Genomic DNA, 22,505 nt, shown 5'->3' on the forward strand with positions numbered 1-22,505 from the left:
TTCAGCACCATGGCCCCTAAGCTCTGGAATCCCCCCCTCAATCCCTCAGTGACTGCCACTTCTTTCCTGTACTGTATGTACTGTATGTTTATTGAGTGCATTCAGAGAGACTAACCCTTGCGGTATGTCTAGATCTAAAACCTGCCTGGAACTTCATATTGATTTTGTTTTATGTTTATGTAATTTAGCTTACAAATCTAACAATACAATAGTTACAATGAACAGTAAACAGTTATAGAAAGTTGGTGAGGCTACATTAGGGATAGTAATAATAACACTAAAGTCAATACAATATCAACAATCAATAATGAAAATAAATAAACACCCTAAATATACAAAACCATAAGTCATTAGAGCCACTTAATTATTTAAGTGTAAGCTGAACAGATACATCTTTAGACCCCTCTTTAGTTAAAACTAAAGGGGAAACTGGATAAAACTACTTTGTCAAGTAACTTGTAATATGTTTTAATAAACATTTTATTACAGATATTTCATAATAGTACTGTATGATTGCAGTAGCATTTAATATGTATTGAGGTTGGAGTTTCATATGAGTGAGTTACCTTGAGTTCATGGTTTTGGGTCTTTAGCACATCCACCGTGTAGGAGAGTTCCCTCCAAGTCTCCATATTTTCTTGGGTTTGTTTCAAATGTAGCTCCACTTCCTTCTTGGCATCGCACCATGCACATGAGTCCTGTGCCATCTTCTGCAGCTCCACAATTCTGTCAGTTAAGCTGCGATGTGAATTTTCCCAGTGGACCTGTAACTTATCAACTGAGTTGACAATAAAACAGAGAGACTTTTTTAACAGATGCATTTTCATTCAAGTAAATTAGTACAAGTTTCATATATTAGTTTCATAATATTAGATCCTTTAAACAAATTAAGATAAAGGTTGGCTTTCAGTGTAGAATGGACTGCAGGTTACACTCTTGTACAGTGGGTTCTACTTTCAAGTGACCTCACGCGTGAATCACACGTCTTTTATTTTCCCCAGTGAAGCTGCAATGACCCAAACAACCACCAGGTTGCCACAGGGTTAGAAACGTCGGCTTTTGCCGCTTTGAGTCTATGCGCGCCAGTAGCCTACAGTATGCTACAGTATGGACCATATATTTACCCAACGTTTTGGGTAACGTTTCCACAATATTACCCCTGATTAGCTTTAATTTTGATGGCTGATAGGCCTACAGTACGTCTCATGCAACAGTCCCAACATTTAGCACTATAATCAAAGAATCCAAAAGTGAATTAAATCCCGAACAAGCTGAAAATCTTCAGCTTTTAATATAGCCTACCGATATGCTCCAAATAATAGGCAGTCTCACGATAAAACTTGTTATTGTTTATGAAGGTGTCTTTGTTATTTTATGAAGAAGCATCTGGCTGTTTTGTTTTGCTTTCATATGGTTTAGCTCATGAGGTCACGACAGGGACGTTGTATTTTCTGAGAGGGGTTGTGGATGATGTGAGCGGGGGTCCAGGGGTTTCTCCACTGGAAAAAATAAATACATTTTGACTGCTAAAAACACCATTTTAACACAGTTTTCGGAGGGACAGAAATACCAACAGAGAAAGCAGTGCCCGTCTTCTGTCTAAACATTGCCTACCTGCAATAGGCTATCGTCGCTTGACACTACCCCACATGGAGAAATGTTGCACGTTAACAATGGAGAGAACCTTTCAGAAATTATTTATTGTGCGAATGGGTTAGCAAAACCATAGCTTTTGGTAAACGGAGATGCAGATCATCACCCTAATTCATTTGTTTGTGCAACAGCCCGTTCTCCAGCGAGAGTGAAATACATGTTTTAAAAGCTGTGTCATCACCATAGGCTATTTGCTACGATATTTACTGTACCTGTTAGGCCTACAACAAGTCATGACTTATGCCCATTCAACTTTTAACTTAGGCTATAGGCCTACAACAGTCTAATTTTGTGTGTCAATTCAAAGAACTGTCATTTTCCTGATTAGAAAATATTTCTTAATTTAGTGTTATCAAATAAAGACACATGCATTTACGGGGGTAGTGGTGTCAGCGTTCATTCAATATGTGCACGTCTGCGCAAGTAAAACTGAATTACTAAGTTAAAAGTTGAATTGGCATAAGTCACGATTTGTTGTAACAGAGGTAAATATCGTAGCAAATAGCCTATGGTGATGAGACAGCTTTTAAAACATTGATTTAACTCTCGCTGGAGTGAACGCAGAATGGGCTCACGCATTGGGCACCCTGTTTATGCCTATCGATATCTTCATATAGCCAATCTATACAAAATATCAGAAATTGGTTTTGCATTAGGCTTATAGCCTAGCAGATAATAAGACTACCAAATTAAGATACAAATACTTCAAGAAAACTGCATGTGTCTTTCTTTCCTCCAATTGGAATTAACGAAATTACTGCGCAAAGTGGAAAGGAAAAATGTGGAGATTTCGCAACATTTGTTTATGTTGTAAGAATTTGAAATCAATAAATATCAGAACAAGAGGCTTTTGCAAATTAGCCGAAAGATGAACGATAATGCGCCATACTGTAGCCTATAGTAGTAGTTTAATGTCCATTTAAATTATAGCCTAATCTAATGCACTGTTGTACGTTTTAAATCCGAAATGAGAAGAAATGTGAGGTGACTGCTATTAACTAGAATATAGGCCTATCTACAATTGAAACTACTGGTAGGCTATCTGCAGCCTACGCAAATGTAATAGCCTTATGTCTTGGTCTATGGATGTCTGCTTAGTTGTTGACAGTACGTTTTTTTTACGATTTAAAATTATACTTTTTAGATTTTAACAGGGCAAGTTGAAGAGCTGTTGTCCGTTATTGTTAGTGCAAATATAGGCTGATTCATGTCTCCTTGCATTTTGCAACTGTGAGGTCCATGGTAGGCGCCCGACAGAAATATTGTTTCATTTTGCGAGTGAGATATCCACGCTCTGGCGTCCCCTCTGCGACGTGTTGGCCCCCCAGTGCGGCCCTGTTTACCGGCAATGCTACAACGGACTTAAGCTGACATGCTGGCGTGAATCACGGAAAGCGCGAATGAAGTGGCCTCTTAAAAATGGGACCCACTGTAACTGTGCTAATTAGATAGATAGATAGATAGATAGATAGATAGATAGATACTTTATTGATCCCCAAGGGAAAATTCAAGGTCCCAGTAGCTTAAAGACATCACATAAACAGGATGATAATAACAAATCCACATGAATAATATGGACAGTAAAAGATACTAAATCAAAAATCCACATGTACTAAGGGATGCATAAGCATGAGACGCTTGCAGTGACAGGGCATGGACTGACCCTGTGATTCAGTATGCACGATAAGGTGCTTTATAAGAGTGTGTGTCCAGGTGGTAGTGCAAATACAGTACCCTCCAGAATTATTGGCACCTCTGCTAAAGTTGACTAAAAACCGGTATAAAACATAATCTGTTGGTGATTTATTGTAATCTCACAATGAAAAATATTAGGAAAAATCCAACCTTGAAGGGAAGCAAATCTATTTTGAGAAAAAGGAAAATCTCATAAAGAAATAAATATTTTAACAAAAACACATCGCTCACAATTATTGACACCCCTGCTTGTAATACCTTCTTAAGCCTCCCTTTGCCAATAAAACAGCTTGTAATATTCTCATATGACACCCCATAAAGTTAGATATGCAAGTTATATGTCCATATTTATTTTATGCTGGTCTCTAGACTTTATTCTTGCACTGTTGCACTGTTGGACTCATTTGCACCATCACCATGACACTCACTCTCACAGAGCACCTTACCTTACTATGCACAGAGAATCACAGGCTCAGTCCCTGCCTCAGTCATTGCAAGCGCCTCATGCTTAATGACCCCTAAGCACACTATGTGGATACTGTTTTAGACTTGATTTAGATTTAGTGTTATTTAGTATAATTTGTATTTTAGTATATTCTTTATCTTCTACTGTCCTTATTGCTTAGTTGTGTTTTTTATATCATACTTTTATTACTTTTTTTGCTGTTAGTGAATGTTGTGTGTGATGTGATGATTTCCCCTTGGGGATCAATAAAGTATCTATCTATCTATCTATCTAGATAATACAAAGCAAAGGATTTAAGACCGTTTGGCTTTACAAAATCTCCCCAGATCGTCCAGATTCCTAGGTCCACACTTGTGCATTCTCCTCTTTGACTCACCCCACTGTTTTCCTATGGAGTTTAGATCAGGGGACAGAGATGGCAATGTCCGAAGCATGATTTTGTGTTCAGCAAACAATATTTGTTTTGATCTGGACGTTTGTTTTAGTTCATTGACCTGACGTTTGTTTTAGTTCATTGACCTGATGAATGATCCAATCATGACCAACTTTTAGTGTCTTGGCAGAGATTGACAGATTTCCTTTGAAAATGTTCAGGTTTTTCTTGGTGTTCATGATACCATGCACCTTAATTAGGTTCCCAAGGCCTTTGGGAATAAAAACAGCCCCACAATAGCACAGCCCCTCCACCATAATTCTCATTAGGCATGGGGTTCTTTTCAGTATAGCCATTCTTCTATGTACGCCAAAAACACCTAAAGTGTTTCTAGCCAAAGAGCGCAATTTTCATTTCATCTGACAATAGACCACACTTCCAGACAAAGGGCAGAAAGGCTAGGCAATCAAGGACATGGGTAGATGGAGGAGAAATCAAAAATAATAAATAAAAAGTTCTATGGAGATGTGCACAAGTTGGAGAAAGTCAGATATGTGTGTGTGTGTGTGTGTTTTGACGTGTGATGAAATAAGAAAATAAATAAAAGGTCTGTAGCATAGGGAGAGGGATGTAAAAGTGCTAAAAGTCTTGTAGGTGTGTGTGTGTGTGTGTGGGGGGGGGTCATGAGTGCTGAGTAGTGAATGAGTGCAAAGTCAGTATAGTGTGAGTTCAGAGTTGGGAAATGTTTGAGAGTGCTGAGGAATGTGTGCAAAAGTCAGTATGTGAGTTCAGACGGATACCTGGGGATAAAAACTTCCTGAGTTTCAGTTCTGGCTTTGTGACTACATAGGCGTCTTCTTGATAGGAATCCATTGTTAGGATGAGAAGAGTCCTTCAGAATCTTTTTGGGCTCTTAGGAGTACTCTTCTGGAATAGATATCTTGTAGAGCAGGGAGTTGAGTTCTTATAGTACGTTCAGCTGAGCGCACTACTCTCTGCAGAGTACTACAATCTCTAACTGTGGAGTTCCCATACCAGGTGATGATGCTACCAGTTAGAACACTCTCAACCGCTGAAGTGTAGAAGGCCTTCATGATGGATGTAGAAACTTTGAATTTCCTTAGCTGACGAAGGAAGTAGAGTCGTTGTCTGGACTTTTTCAGAACATATTGACAGAGTGTTAACAGTCCATGTTAAGTCTTCAGTAATGTGGACACCAAGGTATTTAAAACTTGTGACTCTCTCTACAGGTTGCCCGCTGATCATTAGTGGGGTGTAACTGTAGTTCTGCTGCTGCCTTCTGTAATCCACTAACATTTCCTTGGTTTTATTGATATTCAGTGTCAAGCTGTTAGATTGACACCACTGTGCCACCTCATCAACCTGATCCAAGTACAGCTGTTCATTGTTGTTACTAATCAGGCCCAAGATCACTGTGTCATCTGCAAACCTGATGATGGAGGTATGACTACTGTTGGCTTTGCAGTCATGTGTGTATATGTTGTACAGCAGTGGACTCAAAACACAGCCTTGGGGAGCACCAGTGCTGATGGTTAATGAGTCAGATGTCAGACCCCCCACTCTAACCACTTGTGAACAGTTGGTGAGGAAGTCAAATATCCAGTGACACAGGGTGGTGTTCAGTCCTAAGGCCTTCATCTTTGTGACCAAGGTGAGCGGTACTATCGTGTTGAATGCTGAACTAAAGTCAATGAACAGCATCCTCACATAATTCCCATTCCCCTCCTCCAGGTGAGTTAAGGTGGTGTGCATGAGGTTTGAGATGGCATCCTCTGTAGACCTGTTGGCTCTGTAAGCAAATTGTAGGGGGTCGAAGGAGGCAGGGAGGGATGCAGGGAGGGATGAGCAGATAAGATAAGATATTGCACTTATGTGCAATACCCGCAATCCTGCGTTGAAATATAGGCCCTAGTTTTAAATACACATCTTTTTTTCTCTCGCTGTCTCGAAGGTGGCCAGCCGGGCATTTGCACCAGCTTGCTGCATCTTTTTCTCTCTCGTGAGCATTTAATCTGCTGCCGGCTTGTCTCTTCACATTGCCCATAATGCTTGTAATGTATTCTCCACATTTTTAGCTAAATTTTCATGTACCACATCAGCATTTGTGTTTAGTGAATCTTTTGTAAATTGCTTTACAATTACCATCGGGCCTGGCTAGCTTCGGTCATGTCCTTTTAAAACCGCATCTTTTTCTCTCTCTAGTGAGCATTTAATCTGCTGCCAGCTTGTGAGTCCATATTCGCCCTTTGCTTTGCATTCTCCACATTTTTAGCCAAATTTTCATGTACCATATCAGCATTTTTGTTCAATGAATCTTTTGTAAATTGCTTTAAAATTACCATGGGGCCTGGCTTGCTTCGGTCAGGTCCTTTTTCTCTCTCTTGAGCATTTAATCTGCTGCCAGTTTGTGATTCCACATCACCCACAATGCTTGATTGCATTGTATTCTCCACATTTTAGCTAAATTACCACATGGCATTTTCTTTCAGTGAATCTTTTGCTTTACAATTACCTTCAGGCCCTCCTCTTGGCTGCCTTCACTCCTTCGTCTTAATCTTTTTGGCCTCAATAGTCCAGTTACATAGTCTGTTTTTGTGGCAATATAACAGAGCACTGTCTCCCATAATATTGAGGTTCATGTTTGGTATGCTGAGGTAGACCTGCTTAGGAGGATTGCAGTGAGCCGGCAGGGGTGTAGTTCTCAAAGAGGTCAGTGAAATAAGTGGAAGCATGATTATATAGGCCTTTATCTGTGAGGAGCAATATTTTAAATTTGGTATGCAACAGGGCACCAAAGAATCTGGATGAGCACAGATGTTATATGGCTTGCAAATTTGGAGTGTGTGATGATCCTTGCTGCTGTGTTTTGGATAAATTAGAATTGATTATTTGGCATGCCAGAGCAAGGTATGGAGCAGCCATATATGTCGCTAGTGTACAGTAGCTAGCTAGTGTAGCTAGTGTAGCATAATTTTTGGCAAACGATTCCCGGGACACCGAAACACCAGGGCTCATGAAACTTAGTGGGCATGTAGCCCCACTAGACTTAAACGGAAAATAAGCATTTGGTCCCCAAGGGACACTCTGCACTGGGCCCTCCCAAAAGCCGAAAAATGTAGTTTTCGCAAAATAACTACCTGAACCATTGCACCCAAGAAGACAACATTTAGTCTGTTGGTCTCCTAACCCCTAATTCGTGATTTGCCCCCCCATGCAAAACATGCTTTATTTGCCACTAAGACCAAGATGTCACTCCAGATTTTGCAATAGAGAACATGGGGATGGAAAATAACATGGGCATTTGGAATTAACACACCTATTAAACTCTTGCAGGGACGACAAAATCGGAAATGCAAACGTTTTGCTATACACACTTTTGTCCTCTGCCTTCGAGTGGATACTGAGTGGATCTCTGGTACGTGAAGGTGGCACACTTTGATTTTTGCTACATCAGAGCTAACTTGCAATGCAACAATGCAACAAAACCAGGCGTGAACGGCAATGTGTTTCTTTTTAATAAATTGCCTGTACACTTACAAAGTTCTCAATGCTTCGGTTTACATGTAGAGACCCTCATTATGCTACTGTGTAAGTGTGGTGCTGTTTTGAGCCTTGTTAGTGGTAGAAATAGCGATTTCTTTTTACTGTACGTCTGCCCCGAAAGCTAGCGTTAAACGCTAATTAGCGGTTTGCAATAAAACTGGTCACATTCGACTAGCATGAAAATAATTCCCAGCGAACGGTCGATCTTGGTACACATGTGTTATTAACCCCTTGGTTCATTTTGCGCCGGAATTGTCCTTTAAGTTAGCTAGCAAGTTAGCTCTGGGGTAGCAAAAATCTAAGTCTGCCGTCTTAACATTCTGAAGATCACAGTACTCACAGGAAAATGTCTGCATTTCAGAATTTTTCGTCCCCACGAGAGTTTAACAGGTGTAATAATTCAAAATCCCCATGTTACTTTCCAATAGGAAAAATCGCCAGATAACAGATTTCAAAGATGGCAGCTTTTTTGTAGGCGAACTTCAGAGGACTATTAGTGGGCCGCACAGCGCCACTTAGTGGGCCGGGAAAAGTTTTCAATTGAAGTTCATTTTTTGGGAAATATGAAGAATGGATTTTTAAAAGTAGTAAGCTATATTATTCGTTCCAACTTTAAACAAAATCATCAATTTGAGGCACTCAGTTTGGCAAGCTAATGTTCTATATTTGACCAAAAACTTTGAAAATACAATCTGGATTACATTAAATATGGTTTTGTCAATGGAGGTGATGATGTTGAGCCCAAAGCCCAGTGTTTTGAGTGTGGCTTAATGATGTCAAATGCGCTGAAGCCTTAGAAATTGAAGCGGCATCTGGAGACAACAGACTTTAGGGCATCCGTGGCATCCGTGGAAAAATGTGGGTGGGGGTAGTAATTGAACATTGCTCTCCCACATCCACATCCTCAAGTGCCCTTGAGCAAGGCACCTAACCTCTGACTTCTCCCCAGGGGCCGGATTAAGGGCTGCGACTGCTCTGGTTCTCAGCGTGCTGCTAGTGAGCTCACTGCTCCAAGTGTTTGTGTGTATGAATGTGAGTACACTACCCTTACACAATTTTGTGGTCTGAAATAAGTAGTTCAGAGGCACTTGCAAGCTGTGATACCAGTGCAGCAGACCAGCTGCAGAATATGGCCTTCGATGTGAGTTGGAAAGTGTGTGATGCCAAAGCAATCAAGTTGGCCATGAAGTCTTTGGTAAACAAGTGTATCAAATATATTTCAGTGTTTCCCCTAGATTTTTTTCCAGCAGCGATGCTGTTAGTTGTAGGAGACTAGGGGGGTCCATCGGTCCAGGGCTATACAACCCCGAAGAAAGCTTTTGAAAAATTACTCCTTAAATGATGACTTCTGGTGGATTTTGTTAAAATAAATTTACAGATTGAGAGACACAAATATGACATAACCATCATCACATACAAGCATATACAGGATTAGTAATTATTACTTACATTGTTATTCAAAATTGAAATGAAACATAAATGAAATGGCACAACACAGAAAATTATTATTTACAATCAATTGATAATTGACACTTTTATAATTAATTAAAAGTGGATTATCTGACACGCACAAGACTGTCAAAGCTTATTACACGGCTCTTCACAAGGCAAGTAGAACGCTCCATTGGCTTGAATGGGATTTCCCAAAGTTCTACGGTAAAATATTTTCATGTAATTACCGCTGCAAACATATGATTACCGCTGCCAATGGCAACGGGTTTTGTGCTTCTGATATGTCTTTCATATCACTACGCAACGACTGGAACTTCATTCAAAAGTGAAAGCAGACAGTTAAGTAGCTGTGTTCTAAAGAATGTTTGATTCAAGTTCAGCCTGTGTTGTTGCAAACTATTTTTTTCTCAGCAAATGCCACGATGAACGGTAACAAATATACGACGGAGTATTAGGGCCACACATGAAGGAAAAAAATATTTTTGCCATGACGAGATTAAACTCAACATGTCGACTTTAAAGTCGCCATGTCAACATTAAACTCGACATTTAGAATAAAGTTGAAATGTAATATCGACTTTTAATCTTGACGATAGACTTTAATATAAGCCGCCATAGGCATTAAACTCAACATTTCGAGAATAAAGTTGAAATATCATAATGGAGCTTTAATCTCGGCGTGTCGCACTTTAAACTCAACATTTTGAGAATAAAGTTAGTTTGGAGAGAGAACGACGCTCGGGACGATTGAAAAGGGTGGACGAATGAAACAATGCAACAAGTGCAACAATGATTCAGAGTGTTCGAGTGCAACAATGATTAGACATAGGCCTATATCATGTGGACAAGACATAGAACATATTAACCTACGTTGCTCAGCCAAATACTTTGCTGTTAGGTCCTTATCACGGAGTTACAGGCGATAAATGCGATGGTCAAAAGTAGCCTAAAGCGTCATAGCGGTTTATTTATTTATAGGCCTATTATTAAAGTGTTGTTCTAAACATTTAGTTGTTGCATCTAAATGTTCAACTTCATGCTTATGCACTAGAGGCATACTAGGCTCTCCCCAATCCTAGACTTTCACGTTGCTTGTTTGTAATGGATGCAAAACAGCCCATTGCTGAATGTCTATGGAGGGACGAATGAAGCTGTCCTCCCAACCACCCCATGTAGGCTAGTAGCCTACTTGCACATATGCACACAAAGTGCATAAATGAAGTGCATGCACACATATTCTCTCCACGGGATCAAAATAGTATATATGCTTAGGCTATACCTGTGTTTCTAGCCTCCTATAGGCTACGTATTGCAGGTGAGACATGGAAAAGCAGTTTTAGAAAAAATGAGTTTTGCCATGTTATCCTATGGAGAGTGGCCGTGGGTCATGAAGGGCAGTTATTTGGATGTGCAGTAGCCTTAACCACGTAAAACAGAGTGAAATAACATTTTGTATAGAAACATTATATCATTGGATACATATATTTTTCTAGCTATTTAGCCTAAACGGCATAGTATTTCCATAATCGCGAGACAGCACTTCACGATGACGGCAATGATAGTTAACAGACAAGACGCAATCTATCTGAATATCTGCAATCTATCTGAAATAACACCTATTTGAAGCCCATTTTTCATGTAACATATTGTGTAGTAGTGTAGGCTACATAGCTTAAACTGATGTTTAAACAGTAGGGCCTATTGCGAGTTTAATGTCAGCATGTCGACTTTAAAAGTCGACCGTCGAAGATTAAAGTAGATATGATATTTCAACTTTATTCTCGAAATGTCGAGTTTAATGTCGACATGGCGACTTTAAAGTTTACACGTCGAGATTAAAGTCGACATTAAATTTCAACTTTATTCTCGAAATGTCGAGTTTAATGTCGACATGTCGACTTTAAAGTCAACATGTCGAGTTTAATCTCGCCATGGCAAAAATATTTTTTCTCTTCATGTGTGGCCCTAATACTCCGTCGTACAAATAGGCTAGGCTATGTAGGCTAAAGTCATATTGTGGGGAAATTATTATTTTGTTTTGGCAAGTAGCCGTGTAATAAGCGGGATAATGTATAGAACGCCGTCATTATTGGGAAAATAAGTTCCTTCAGGGACCTCCGCTCTTGTCGAGGGGTCGGTTAAGCCTGTCGGGGACTTATTTTCCCAATAATGACCGGCGTTCTATACATTATCCCTTACATACTTCACTTTGTGGTGGCACTGGCAGACAAGAGTGGGTGTGTCGGGTAGGCTAAGTTATCAAGGCTGTCTACCATTACATAACCCAAAAAGGGCCAGTGTAAAACATTTTGGGGCAGCCGGTTCGAACCCCGACCAGCAGGGACGGTTGAAGTGCCCTTGAGCAAGGCACCTACAGTGGGCATCGCTTTCAAATGACCACTTCAGTCGCGCATTACGAGGCGTGAAGCTGCGTGAAGCTTTAGTACCACTTTCAGCCACTGTGCGTCACTCTGCCACTGTACATCGCTCTGCCTGCCGCCCCTTCTGAAAAAGCAGGAGACTTAGTAATCCCAGCCTACGAATTCAATAACAAAATAAATCATACATAATTAAACATTGCCTTGATTTAGGCTACTTGGGTATGGCTTAAGGCTTGACTACACGGTGGTAAAGAAAATCGAAATCGAAATTTGCTGTCTACATTATTGTCAGTGTTGGGGGTAATGCAACTATGCAAATCAAAACAGTGGTGTGATAATGAGCCAGTAGAGAAATAACTGTTCTGAATTAATCTGTAGCCTTGGGTAGGCTTCTGAAGAAAACAATGTTGTTGCCGATTTAATACTATCTGGCAACGTTTTTAACTGGCTACGCAATAGAGGCTTAGACAACTATGACCCACGTTTTGGTTTCGTAAATTAATTTGCCCTACTTCTTGACTGCAATGTAGTCGATTGACTGCTTGACATGTGATTTTTATTTTTCTGTACAATAAACAAATACATCTGCTTTATGCCGCAGAATTACATTCATATTTGGCTGACTTCTGCAGACGCGCAAAAAAACACTGCCAGGCCATCCTTAAAAATATTTTCGTTTGCCGTAACCCGACCGACCCTGTCAATTTAGAACCGACCCAAATATTTATTTTTTCCCCTTTTAGTCCGACCGACTTGCCGGTTGTAAACTTGCGTTAAGACCGACCGATTGTTTTTTACTCTAAACAACCAACACACACACAAAAAACACACACACAGTCACTGCTCCACTCCCCTCCCGCCCACACACACATCTTCACTGTCATCACTCACATACATCATACATACAGTACTCTGCTCGCAATAGTAAGTCCCTTCACCATACTTGCAGTACACTGCCCCCCCCTCTCCCCTACATACACAGCACATTATTTCATCAGGAAGCTTCTCCAACACACATCCCCAACATGCTTACAGCACACTGCCCCCAATACACAGCACATTGTCTCATGGGAAGCTTCTCCAACACACATATTGCACACTGCCCTCTCCCACATACACAGCACACTATCCCATCTCCCCTGTCATCCCCCCAACACACACACCAAGACCCCTGGCAGTTGGGTTAGCCCCTTGAGCCGTGGATCTGCCCAAGGTTTCTTCCTTGGTAGGGGAGTTTTTCCTTACCTTTTTCCTTGTCCCCTGTTGCTCTTGGGTGCTCCTTGTTGGTGCCCCCCCCAATACCAATCCTCCTCCACCTTTCTTATGCAGCCCTTGTCACTTAATCTACTAAACCCCTCTTCTACTGCATTTTTTCCCCCCCCCCATAAATGCACAAATAGGCTGACACCAGACATAATTTCACTGCATTTCTTACTTCCAGTAACTATATGCATGTGACAATAAACTTCCTTGTATCCTTGTATCCTTGTAATACAAATAAAATACTATTTATTTTAGTAGGCCTAAGTATTGTGAATATAAATTGCCTACATACAAACGTAGGCTCTCTTAAATAAAACCCTGTGGCGTCATCTCTACACCATTGGTTTACACATGTCACACTATGCCTATACGCTTCGTTTATTTCACACAAACATCTTGACTCAATGCTTATTACTTGGCACGAAGCTCTGGAAGAACTGTGCCCAGATCTTTTCCAATTCTTTCTCCCCTCTAGTCTAACGGTGACCGTGTTGAAGAATTGAAATTGGTTATTATGGTCTATTAATATGGGCTTAACCCAGATTTGAACTCTTGGACAGGGGACTAATAACTGCTGCGTAACGGCGGCTGTCATCAGCCGGCCTTAATGCACTGCGCCACAGAATTGACAGCGTGGGTGAATAGGGATAAATAACAATAGAGTACACAACTGTTTCACCAGCACATTTAAATGACTTGACTAAAACCATGCATAACTGGAGGTACACCTGTTATCTGAGCAGTCTGTATGTCCTCATTTTGCGAATGCGAGGACGATATGAGTCTGTTGCATAGATGTCCGAGTCACGCATAATGTTTGAAAACCACTGGCTCGTAATCACAATAATTTAACACACGACAGTTGGATACTTCATCATGTACCCATGCCTACATTTTGGAGAGTAGCATAGAGATCGTTAAAACAATAAAGTATGGCTCTCCGTTTGGGTCATCGAAAACTTTCGGGATAACACGTTATCTCCACTATCAGTCAATGCCTCCTTGATCAAAGTGGGGAATGAAAGAAAAAGTTTCAGAACCACTGGCTTAACAAGTTACTTGCAGTCCAGAACACACAGAATATTGCAACAGAAAGTTGCCTTTATAATCAACTACTATTTGTTCCAACAGCATTCAAACAAAGCCTTTATAAAAGTGAAAAAAATAAAAATATTCCATAAGAAGTCAAATAAAATACTGTTACTGTAGTAACTGTATCCCAAGCTTCAGCTCCCCACGTCTGTGACAGGCAGACGTGACACCGCTAGGCCCATCACTGTGGGGTGCGGTAGCCTAGCCTACTCTCTGGGATTTAAGTCAAGCAATATAACCATACAAATGTTTAAAAATGAGTAATTTCGGCTTTGTCTGAACTGGCCATTGTAGGCTACGTAAAAAATAAACAAGTAGGCCTATTCCCTATCCAATGATATCGGCAAATGTTTGTTTTCCAAAGTAAGAATTTCACTTCACCATGCACCTTCGACAATGAATAGCTCATTACACTTATGTTACTGTTGAACGTAGGCCTAACCGGTATCATTACAAACATTATTCTGTGTCCTAAAAACTGGCATTTTATGGCAATGTGTCATGTAAAGTCGTTGCAAAATCTAGAGAAATGTGTGAGGTGGTCAGCGGGGGACAATTGAGACACACATTGGATTGTGTTATTACTTGAACACTATCCACAGCTGTGGTATCGGGGGGCAGGAGGATTACTGTTAGCGCAGGCTTTATATAAAATTCTTCAACAGAAGGCCTGCCTCGAATGCAGGCTTGCCCAAAATAAAGGCCTGTGGTTTGCGCAGCCTACAGTAAGTAGGTTAAATAACAGACCCGCCACAATGTGCGGTATGATGATTTTTTACGAGCAAGATGTTTTTGGTGCCCTGCATGTTGTTAAATAACAATGATCATCAGTAGCCTAATATTCAACCATTATTTTGTGTAAATGGGCTATGCATTGGGTTAGACACCAGGGGCCATATTCACAAAGCCTTTTATCTTACCACTAGGAGTAGGCTACTCCTAAATATCAATAAAAGATTTTAGCTATAGGAGTTTCTCTTATTAAGTTATTCACAAAGCCTTTCAGACCTACTTTTAGTAAGGGAAAATGACAACTCCTGAACAGATTCTGGAGCTGAGCGCTCTAGAATCTTTGACTAACAGTCTAAGAGTGAGTGAGTCTTCATTGCTATGGATGACGTTATTACTCATGCACGAGCTTGACTGAAGTGACCACCTTGATTGGCTGATGATTGTAACGCGGGAATGATTCCAAACACCTCCCTTACGATGAGTGGAAGGTGACAGGTCTGAGAATGCGTGCGCTACACAAGGATGGAAGATGATGAAGAACTGAATAAAAAGGCCTAGCCTAAATTAATCAAGAGTAAGGCAAAACAAATAGCCTAGTAGCCTAATGAAACATACGGATTGATGTAGTATCTTTGTAACATTATTAAATTAATCTGTTACTATGCCTATGCCTACGTTTAATTTGATTCACAATAATGTTACATTTAATTTATATGTTGACAATGAGTAGCCTAGTTTTGGTTGTTGTTGGTGGCGTTATTGCATGTTAATTATGCCTACAATGCAAAATTGCTTCCTCACGATTGGAAGCTCATGTAGCCGCATAGGATTTCAAAACAGGCGAAATGCCACAAAACCGGTTTGTGAATAGGTCTGTGAGTTAGGAGTCCTCTCGACTTCTTTTAAGATGTCACAGCTGGTGGGAAGGTGTGATTTGTTGGGGGGCAGGGCCGGATTAACTGGGCACAAATGTCTGATGGCCCCCCCTGCCCCCCAGTCAACGTGAATCGGGTGGTCAGTTAATAGGCCTTTATCGTGAAGATTTTTCTTGCCATCTAAGGCACGAGCGCACCTGTGAGGCCAAGCCTCACCAAGTAGCCCGTTTGTTTACAACTAACATTACATTTAATTAAACTGCTTATAGGCTATGCCGAAATAGTTTTCAACAATTTGAAAATTAGTGTCGGGTGAATTAGGAAATGTTCTCACAGTAGCCCTATGGCTTGGGATCCCCCCCTGTCAAGCAATACATCCATACAAACAAGCGCACTTATTGTTTCAAAAGGAGTAATTTCGGCTTTGTCAGAATTGAGCTGTGGACGACAAGGCACGGCATGCCCAATTGAAAATAAATTAACGCAATGCAACACAACACAGACCCCGCTTCTCTCGCGTCAGTCACTGACATGAACGAAACACAGAACCCGCTTCTCTCACGGCAGTCACTGACAGTAGCCTAGAATAAATGCATGGGGAAAAAAACTTCCCCATGACAAAGACATCGTAAAACACTGAAAGTTAATATTTTGTCACTAACATACATCTGTCCTTTGTCAAATTACATGTTTCAAAGTAAAAGTCGCGTAATTCTGCTTCATAAAGTTGAACAAATACATTTGCTTATTTCACAGAAAAATATAAATAGCCAGTAGGGTCTACAGTGCAGAGTTGGTAGGTCAACTTGGAGTAGGCCAACTTGGAGTGAACATACAAACAGGGGAAATTCTTTCTCTAGTAGCTGAGTAGCCTCAGGTGCACACGTAGACATAAGGCCGAACATGCAAGAGCCAATGAATCGTGCTCTCACGACAATCACGCCGTTAAACTTAAATAGGTTAACATTGCTCGTTAAGTTCGCCTTCAAACAAGGAAAAGCGATGATTTGAAGACATCTGTTTAGTTGGAAGGGCAAGGGGTAGCAACAGGGCAACACAGAGACAGGCCCGGTGGCAAGGCTGTTATGAGAGTATTAAAATATGGGATATTCTACGGGAAAACATTAAAACGGCAAGACAGTGGGGGGAAGTTAAAACATGTGAGAAACACGGAAAAAGTTGGCATGCATCGTTTCGGTCCCCGTGCACAGGGATTATTTGTCATATTATTAATCACATATGATTATTTGTGAAATTGTGCAAACAGGCGCAACACATTTGAAAAGGAAGGACTGGGAAAGATTGATTTAAGAACGTTTAAGAGTGTGTGGCTATGGCGCAAAGCAGCGCGGGCGGAAGACGGCGACAATTGGCAGGGGAGGGTCATGTCTTTTTTAACAATTCTGTCGGAGGGTCATTGAACAATTTCTAGCAGACAAGGGAGGGTCATGCAACTTTGGACTGAAGCACTCAAAATTCCTCCGGTGGCCCCTTCAATAAATAACGAACAGTCCCTAGATTGCTGCTGGGCTACAGTATATGTCTTGGTTCATGTCTGTTAACAACTCATTGCCGTCAAGGCGTAGCCTATCTCGCGTTGCATCCATTACAAACAAACATGCAATGTGAGCGTCTGGGATTGGGAAAGAGCACTAAATGCTCTACTGAATAAGCACAAAGTCAAACCTTTAAATGAAAAACACTCTTTAATAATCAAAAAAATAAACCGCTAATGAAGTAAACTTGTGACCATCAAAAATCGTATATGCTTATACTTAAAGAGTAGTCAAGTCAGATTTATTTTTAAAGCGCATTTAACATGCACATAGTGCAACCCAAAGGTGCACACGTAGAAGCAGTAAAAAGGACTAAGAATAACACGAAAACTATCAAAAATAGCGTGAATAAATAGGGAAAACATTTAACTAGACAAACCAATACAAAAAATAAACATGACATTACATAAAATTACGAACATTACATAAAAACAAACAAAAACATGATGCCAGACGGAGCGGCGTGTCTCACCAGCGTCCCCGTAACCTAGCAACCTGGTACTAGTAGGCTAACGCATTAATTGCGTGCTGCCAAAGATTTTTTATTTTACATCATCACTTATCATCTGTTATCATCTGACATCTGTTATCAACAATCCTCTTTGGCTGCTACTATTTTGACCCTTTGATGCATCGTTTCTTGTCCTCAAACTGCCAGACACTTCCTTGCAAAGATTCTAAGAACTTTGCTTCATAGTAGGCTTCTGTTATATATACTTATACTTATATTTTAATATTCTCTTTGCCCTTCAGCATGTACATTGTTGCCCCTTTTTGTGCATTGTAGATCAGCTATACCACCAAAGAAGAACATGGACATACAAAGCTTTGCCATTGTAAACTGGCAACTACAACTAGCTCAACATGACCAGGCTTTCAAATGTGGTTTCTACTGTGAAAAATTGTATTAACTGGTGATGTTACCCAGTATATTGTTTCAGCTAAACTAGCTTCTGTAATCTTTCAACCAAGGTTAGGAGTCATGTTGATTAGGGGTGTGCAGCATGGATAGTCGCATATAGCACAACATAATAGAAGTCGCGCTATCATGATAGTTACCATGTCACTGACTTACCTAAAGCTAGAATCTTGCAGTCATAAAAAACAATAAACAATGGATCTGAGACAGTTTCCTGTTTCTATATTCGGTGTATGTAATGTATTTTTGAGTGTAGCCTGCACAATGCAAAGAAATAAAAGATAAACTATGGTGCATTTCTATAGTCATAGAAATGAACATGGCGAAACACTTATCTCTTCCATGATCCCAGAAAGATTTTCTTTGAATTGTTTGTTATTTCATCTAATGACAATATGCCATAGAAAACAGTAGTAATAATAATAATAATAATAATACATTTTATTTAAAAACGCCCTTTCAGGACACCCAAGGTCGCTTCACAGATAAAACAACTGTAGCTGCAACAGTACAGGTGTTATGTGGCTTGTGGACTTTGTGCCTGTTACTATCCTGGCTGCAGAGTTCTGGATTATTTGGAGGTGGTGGAGTGATTTCTGTGGAATGCCAGAGAAGATAGAATTGCAGTAATCAATGCGGGATGTAACATAGGTGTTTACAGGTACTTCTGCACTCTGCTGATTGAGGGAGAGGCGCAGTCTTGCGATGTTGCGCAGATGGAAAAAGGCGCTGCGAGACACACTGTTAATATGGGCAGTGAATGAAAGTGTGCTGTCTAGTATAACACCAAGACTCTTCACCTTGGTGGAGCAGGCAATGTTGGAGCCATCTATAGATAGGGAGAGTCTGTTTTCCATCTTTGCCAGCTTTGTTTTTGAGCCAACAACAAGTAATTCAGTCTTGTTACTGTTCAGTTTCAGGTAGTTGTTAGTCATCCATAGATTTATATCATGCAGACAGGCAGTCATCGCAGCAGGAGGAAGGGAGGCAGTCGGTTTGGTGGACATATAAAGCTGGGTGTCATCAGCATAGCAGTGAAACTGAACACCATGTTCCCTCAGGATATTTCCCTGTGGGAGGAGGTAGATGATGAAGAGCAGGGGCCCCAGAACAGACCCCTGTGGCACTCCCTTTGTGACAGCAGCACTCTCCGACTTGTGGTCCAAAATCTGGACAAGCTGTGTCCTGCCAGAGAGATAGGAGGTGAACCATTGATGAACACTGCCCTGCACTCCAATGTTGGTAAGACGCTCCAGAAGCAGCTGATGGGATATGGTGTCAAAAGTTGCACTCAGGTCAAGGAGGATTAGGATGGAAATGAGTCCAGCATCAGCTGTGCAGAGGTCATTTGTTACCTTCACCAAGGCAGTCTCTGCGCTGTGCTTTGGTCGAAATCCAGACTGAAATGGCTCAAACAGATCATTGTCCTTCAAATTATCCTGGAGTTGAGATGCCACCACCCTCTCCATAATTTTTGAAATGAATGGTAAATTGGTGATGGGTCGGTAGTTGTTGAGGTCATCATGGTTCAGCCCAGGTTTTTTCAGGGTTGGTTTGACAATAGCAGTCTTCAATGAAGGAGGGATTTGACCAGTGATGAGCGAGGTGTTAATTATTGATGTTATCATTGAGATGATGGGTGGTAGGCACATCTTGACTAGGCTTGTCGGAACAGAGTCCAACTAACAGGTGGAGGAGTTGCACTTGGTGATGAGACCAGAGATGTAACTTTCAGCAGGGAGACTGAATTCACACTGAGTGCATTTATTGTAGGTGAGCCCAACTCAATCAAGGAGCATGGTTGTTTCAGCTTAGTAATTGAACACTCCAATTGCTGATGGATTGCCTCAATTTTTGTTTAAAAAAAGTAGGCTGAGCAGCGTTCAACAGATGCATTCTGATAGATGGTACTATCAGGTGGCTTGAGGAGGCCACTTACAGTGGAAAAGAGAGCCCTGGTGTTTCCTTCTCCCTCATTGATGATCCTTGCATAGTATGAGCTCTTTGCAACAGAGGGTGTTTTTTTGTACTGAAGAATGTGCTCCGAGTACATCCCTTGGTGGACAGCAAGACCAGTCTTTTTTGATAGTCGCTCCAGGCGCCGACCCATTGACTTCATTTGGCGTAGTTCAGGAGTGAACCAAGGTGCGGAGTGCACAAACGAAACGGTCCGTGTCTTTAAGGAGGCAAGACTGTTGAGTGCTGCAGACATGCAGTTGTTGTAATTGCCAACCAGATTCACTACTGAAGCATTGGGAGAAGGGCAAGGATAGGAGGTAACTAGTGAAGTAAGTTCCTCTGGCACTACCTTTTTTATGTTGCGATATGACATGACATGCTGAACTTTGGATTTCCTGATGGACAGATAGGTGTCAAATAGTACAACTTTGTGGTCTGATATGGGTAATTTAGCAGTACTGAAATTGATAGGTGTTATACCTACCATACCACCAAGATCTAAAAAATAATTTGTTGTGAGTTGGAAAGTCAATGTATTGACTGATGTCAAAGCAATCAAGCATGTCCATAAAGTCTTTTGTGCATGTTTTAGTAGAATTATCCAGGTGTAAATTAAAATCACCCACCAAAATAATGTTAGGAGACATTGCATTAAGTTCAGTGAGGGCAGTTGAAAGTTAAAAAAAAACACACTTGATGGTTTAGGAGGTCTGTACAATACCGCAACAATGGTAGGTGTAGATCATTGGAGTTTGACAGCCAGCAGTTCAAAAGAGGATTGATCAGGCAAAGTGAGCGGTGTCAAGTTGACGTTCTCACGATAGAGCAGGGCGAGACCGCCCCCTCTCCCGGAAGAGCGTGGCTTGCAGATGTAAACATATCCAGACGGAACAGCCTGATTCAGATGGAAGATTGTATGGTCTGTAATAAAGTCGCTGATCAAAGGAGCTTTGTTGGAGATAGATCTGATGTTGTAAAGTCCAACTTTTACTCGGTTGAAGTGAGTGTGTACATTTGACCTGGGCAGAGAGGCAAGTACACGGTGATCAACTCGTCGATCGTGCTTCACTTTGCAGCGGTTAACAGACCAGAGAGAGGGAATCGCCTTGTTGTCCTTTTTGATGTATATTTTGTCACAGTGGGATCCTCGGTGGATATACTTCGGACGCCGGAGGATGTCACATTGGTATAGGAGTTCTGCAGGAGGCTCAAAGTTTCCCCAAAGGCAGTAAAGTTCACTCCGTGAGTATTGCCTCATCTGTAATCCAGTAAATGTTGCAGCTGGCAGTGGTCTATTTCGGCCAAACTTTCGCTGGAGTCCACCGAAGTCAAAAGCGCAGGTCAGTGGGATGACTCCAGGCGAAACGCATTGAACACGTAAAAAATAAAACTGTTGCACTTACTTATAGGGAAAAGTAACTATATATAACTATAAAACTTAGCTAAACTACTATAGATAAAAATGTAACACAATGTTCAATGCATTCGTGATAAATATTAAAAATACTGAATAAAAACAAGCCAGACGGAGCGGCGTTAGACTCGCCAGCGTCCCTGTCACTAGGCTTACGTATACTACAATAAGTATAAGCAGGGTGCGATTTGTAGGGGTGGTGATTTCCCCTCTGGTTTTCCTATCCCTAACTCTGCTAAATTATTTTTATCCCCGGTGGGGACAACATTTATCCCCCTCTGCCCCTCATATTGATTAATGCTACTTCATATAAGTAAAGCGCTGCAACGTGAGAACAGTCTAGTAGGCTAGCCTACATAATAATCTGACATCAGAAACGCACCGTCACCGTCAGCACTCATGCTGCTAACAGAGTGGCTGCGTGATAACTTAATTTGGCCTTGATCGTGCAGGACATTTCAGAATGTCGAGTGTGTAATCCATCATAAATGGCTAGTTTCAATGGAAAAGTTAGCTGGACAAATGAAAGAAAACGAGAAGGATTCAGTGAAGCATATCATCATATTTTAGAACCTTCAAAATGTAGAAAACTGATGCAACTGAGATGGAGGACAACTGCACGTAGAGTAGAACACAGGCCTATTGTCCGAAGGAACTTACATTAAATGAGGAGATATTTGTCACAAAAAGTGTTACAGAAATTGCTTGGCATCGCTTATTCAATGGCTCTCTACTAAAACAGCTGTAGTTTGCGGAGGACAAACGAGAAAGCACTCGTTTGATAAATCAGCCAGTAGGCTAGGCCTAGTAGACAAATAACTTTCAGAAATAATCTGTAGGCTACTGCAAAAACGAATGTTGGTGGGTATTTAAACTATCTAGCGGGTGTTTTAACAGCTGCAAGAAATAGAAGCTCCATGGTCTTTATGTTCTGGTTCGTAAATTATTTTCATAAAACTTCAAGTTGCCCTATAACTTTACTCTCCAAACTCTTCACTGCACTGTAGTATAATAGTAGGCTATTTATTTTCTGTAGGCTAATAAACACATTTATTTTTCAACTTTTGCAATATTACGCACTTGGCTACTGAACTGTTCATGAGTAGGGCCT

At 40.9% G+C, this 22,505-nt stretch overlaps 1 protein-coding gene across 10 annotated transcripts in view; it reads right to left on the reverse strand.

The window, feature by feature from the left end:
• dmd (dystrophin) overlaps positions 1–22,505 on the reverse strand; it is a 493,723-nt gene that overhangs the window by 170,869 nt on the left and 300,349 nt on the right. For all 10 annotated transcript variants that reach the window (XM_048268223.1, XM_048268225.1, XM_048268222.1 and 7 more), the window contains one exon: positions 567–778. In XM_048268223.1, coding sequence (XP_048124180.1) covers positions 567–778 — 212 coding nt within the window. The remainder of the gene's footprint in view (positions 1–566; positions 779–22,505) is intronic.

Source organism: Alosa alosa, chromosome 17 (assembly GCF_017589495.1).
Source record: "Alosa alosa isolate M-15738 ecotype Scorff River chromosome 17, AALO_Geno_1.1, whole genome shotgun sequence".
Lineage (NCBI taxonomy): Eukaryota > Metazoa > Chordata > Actinopteri > Clupeiformes > Clupeidae > Alosa > Alosa alosa.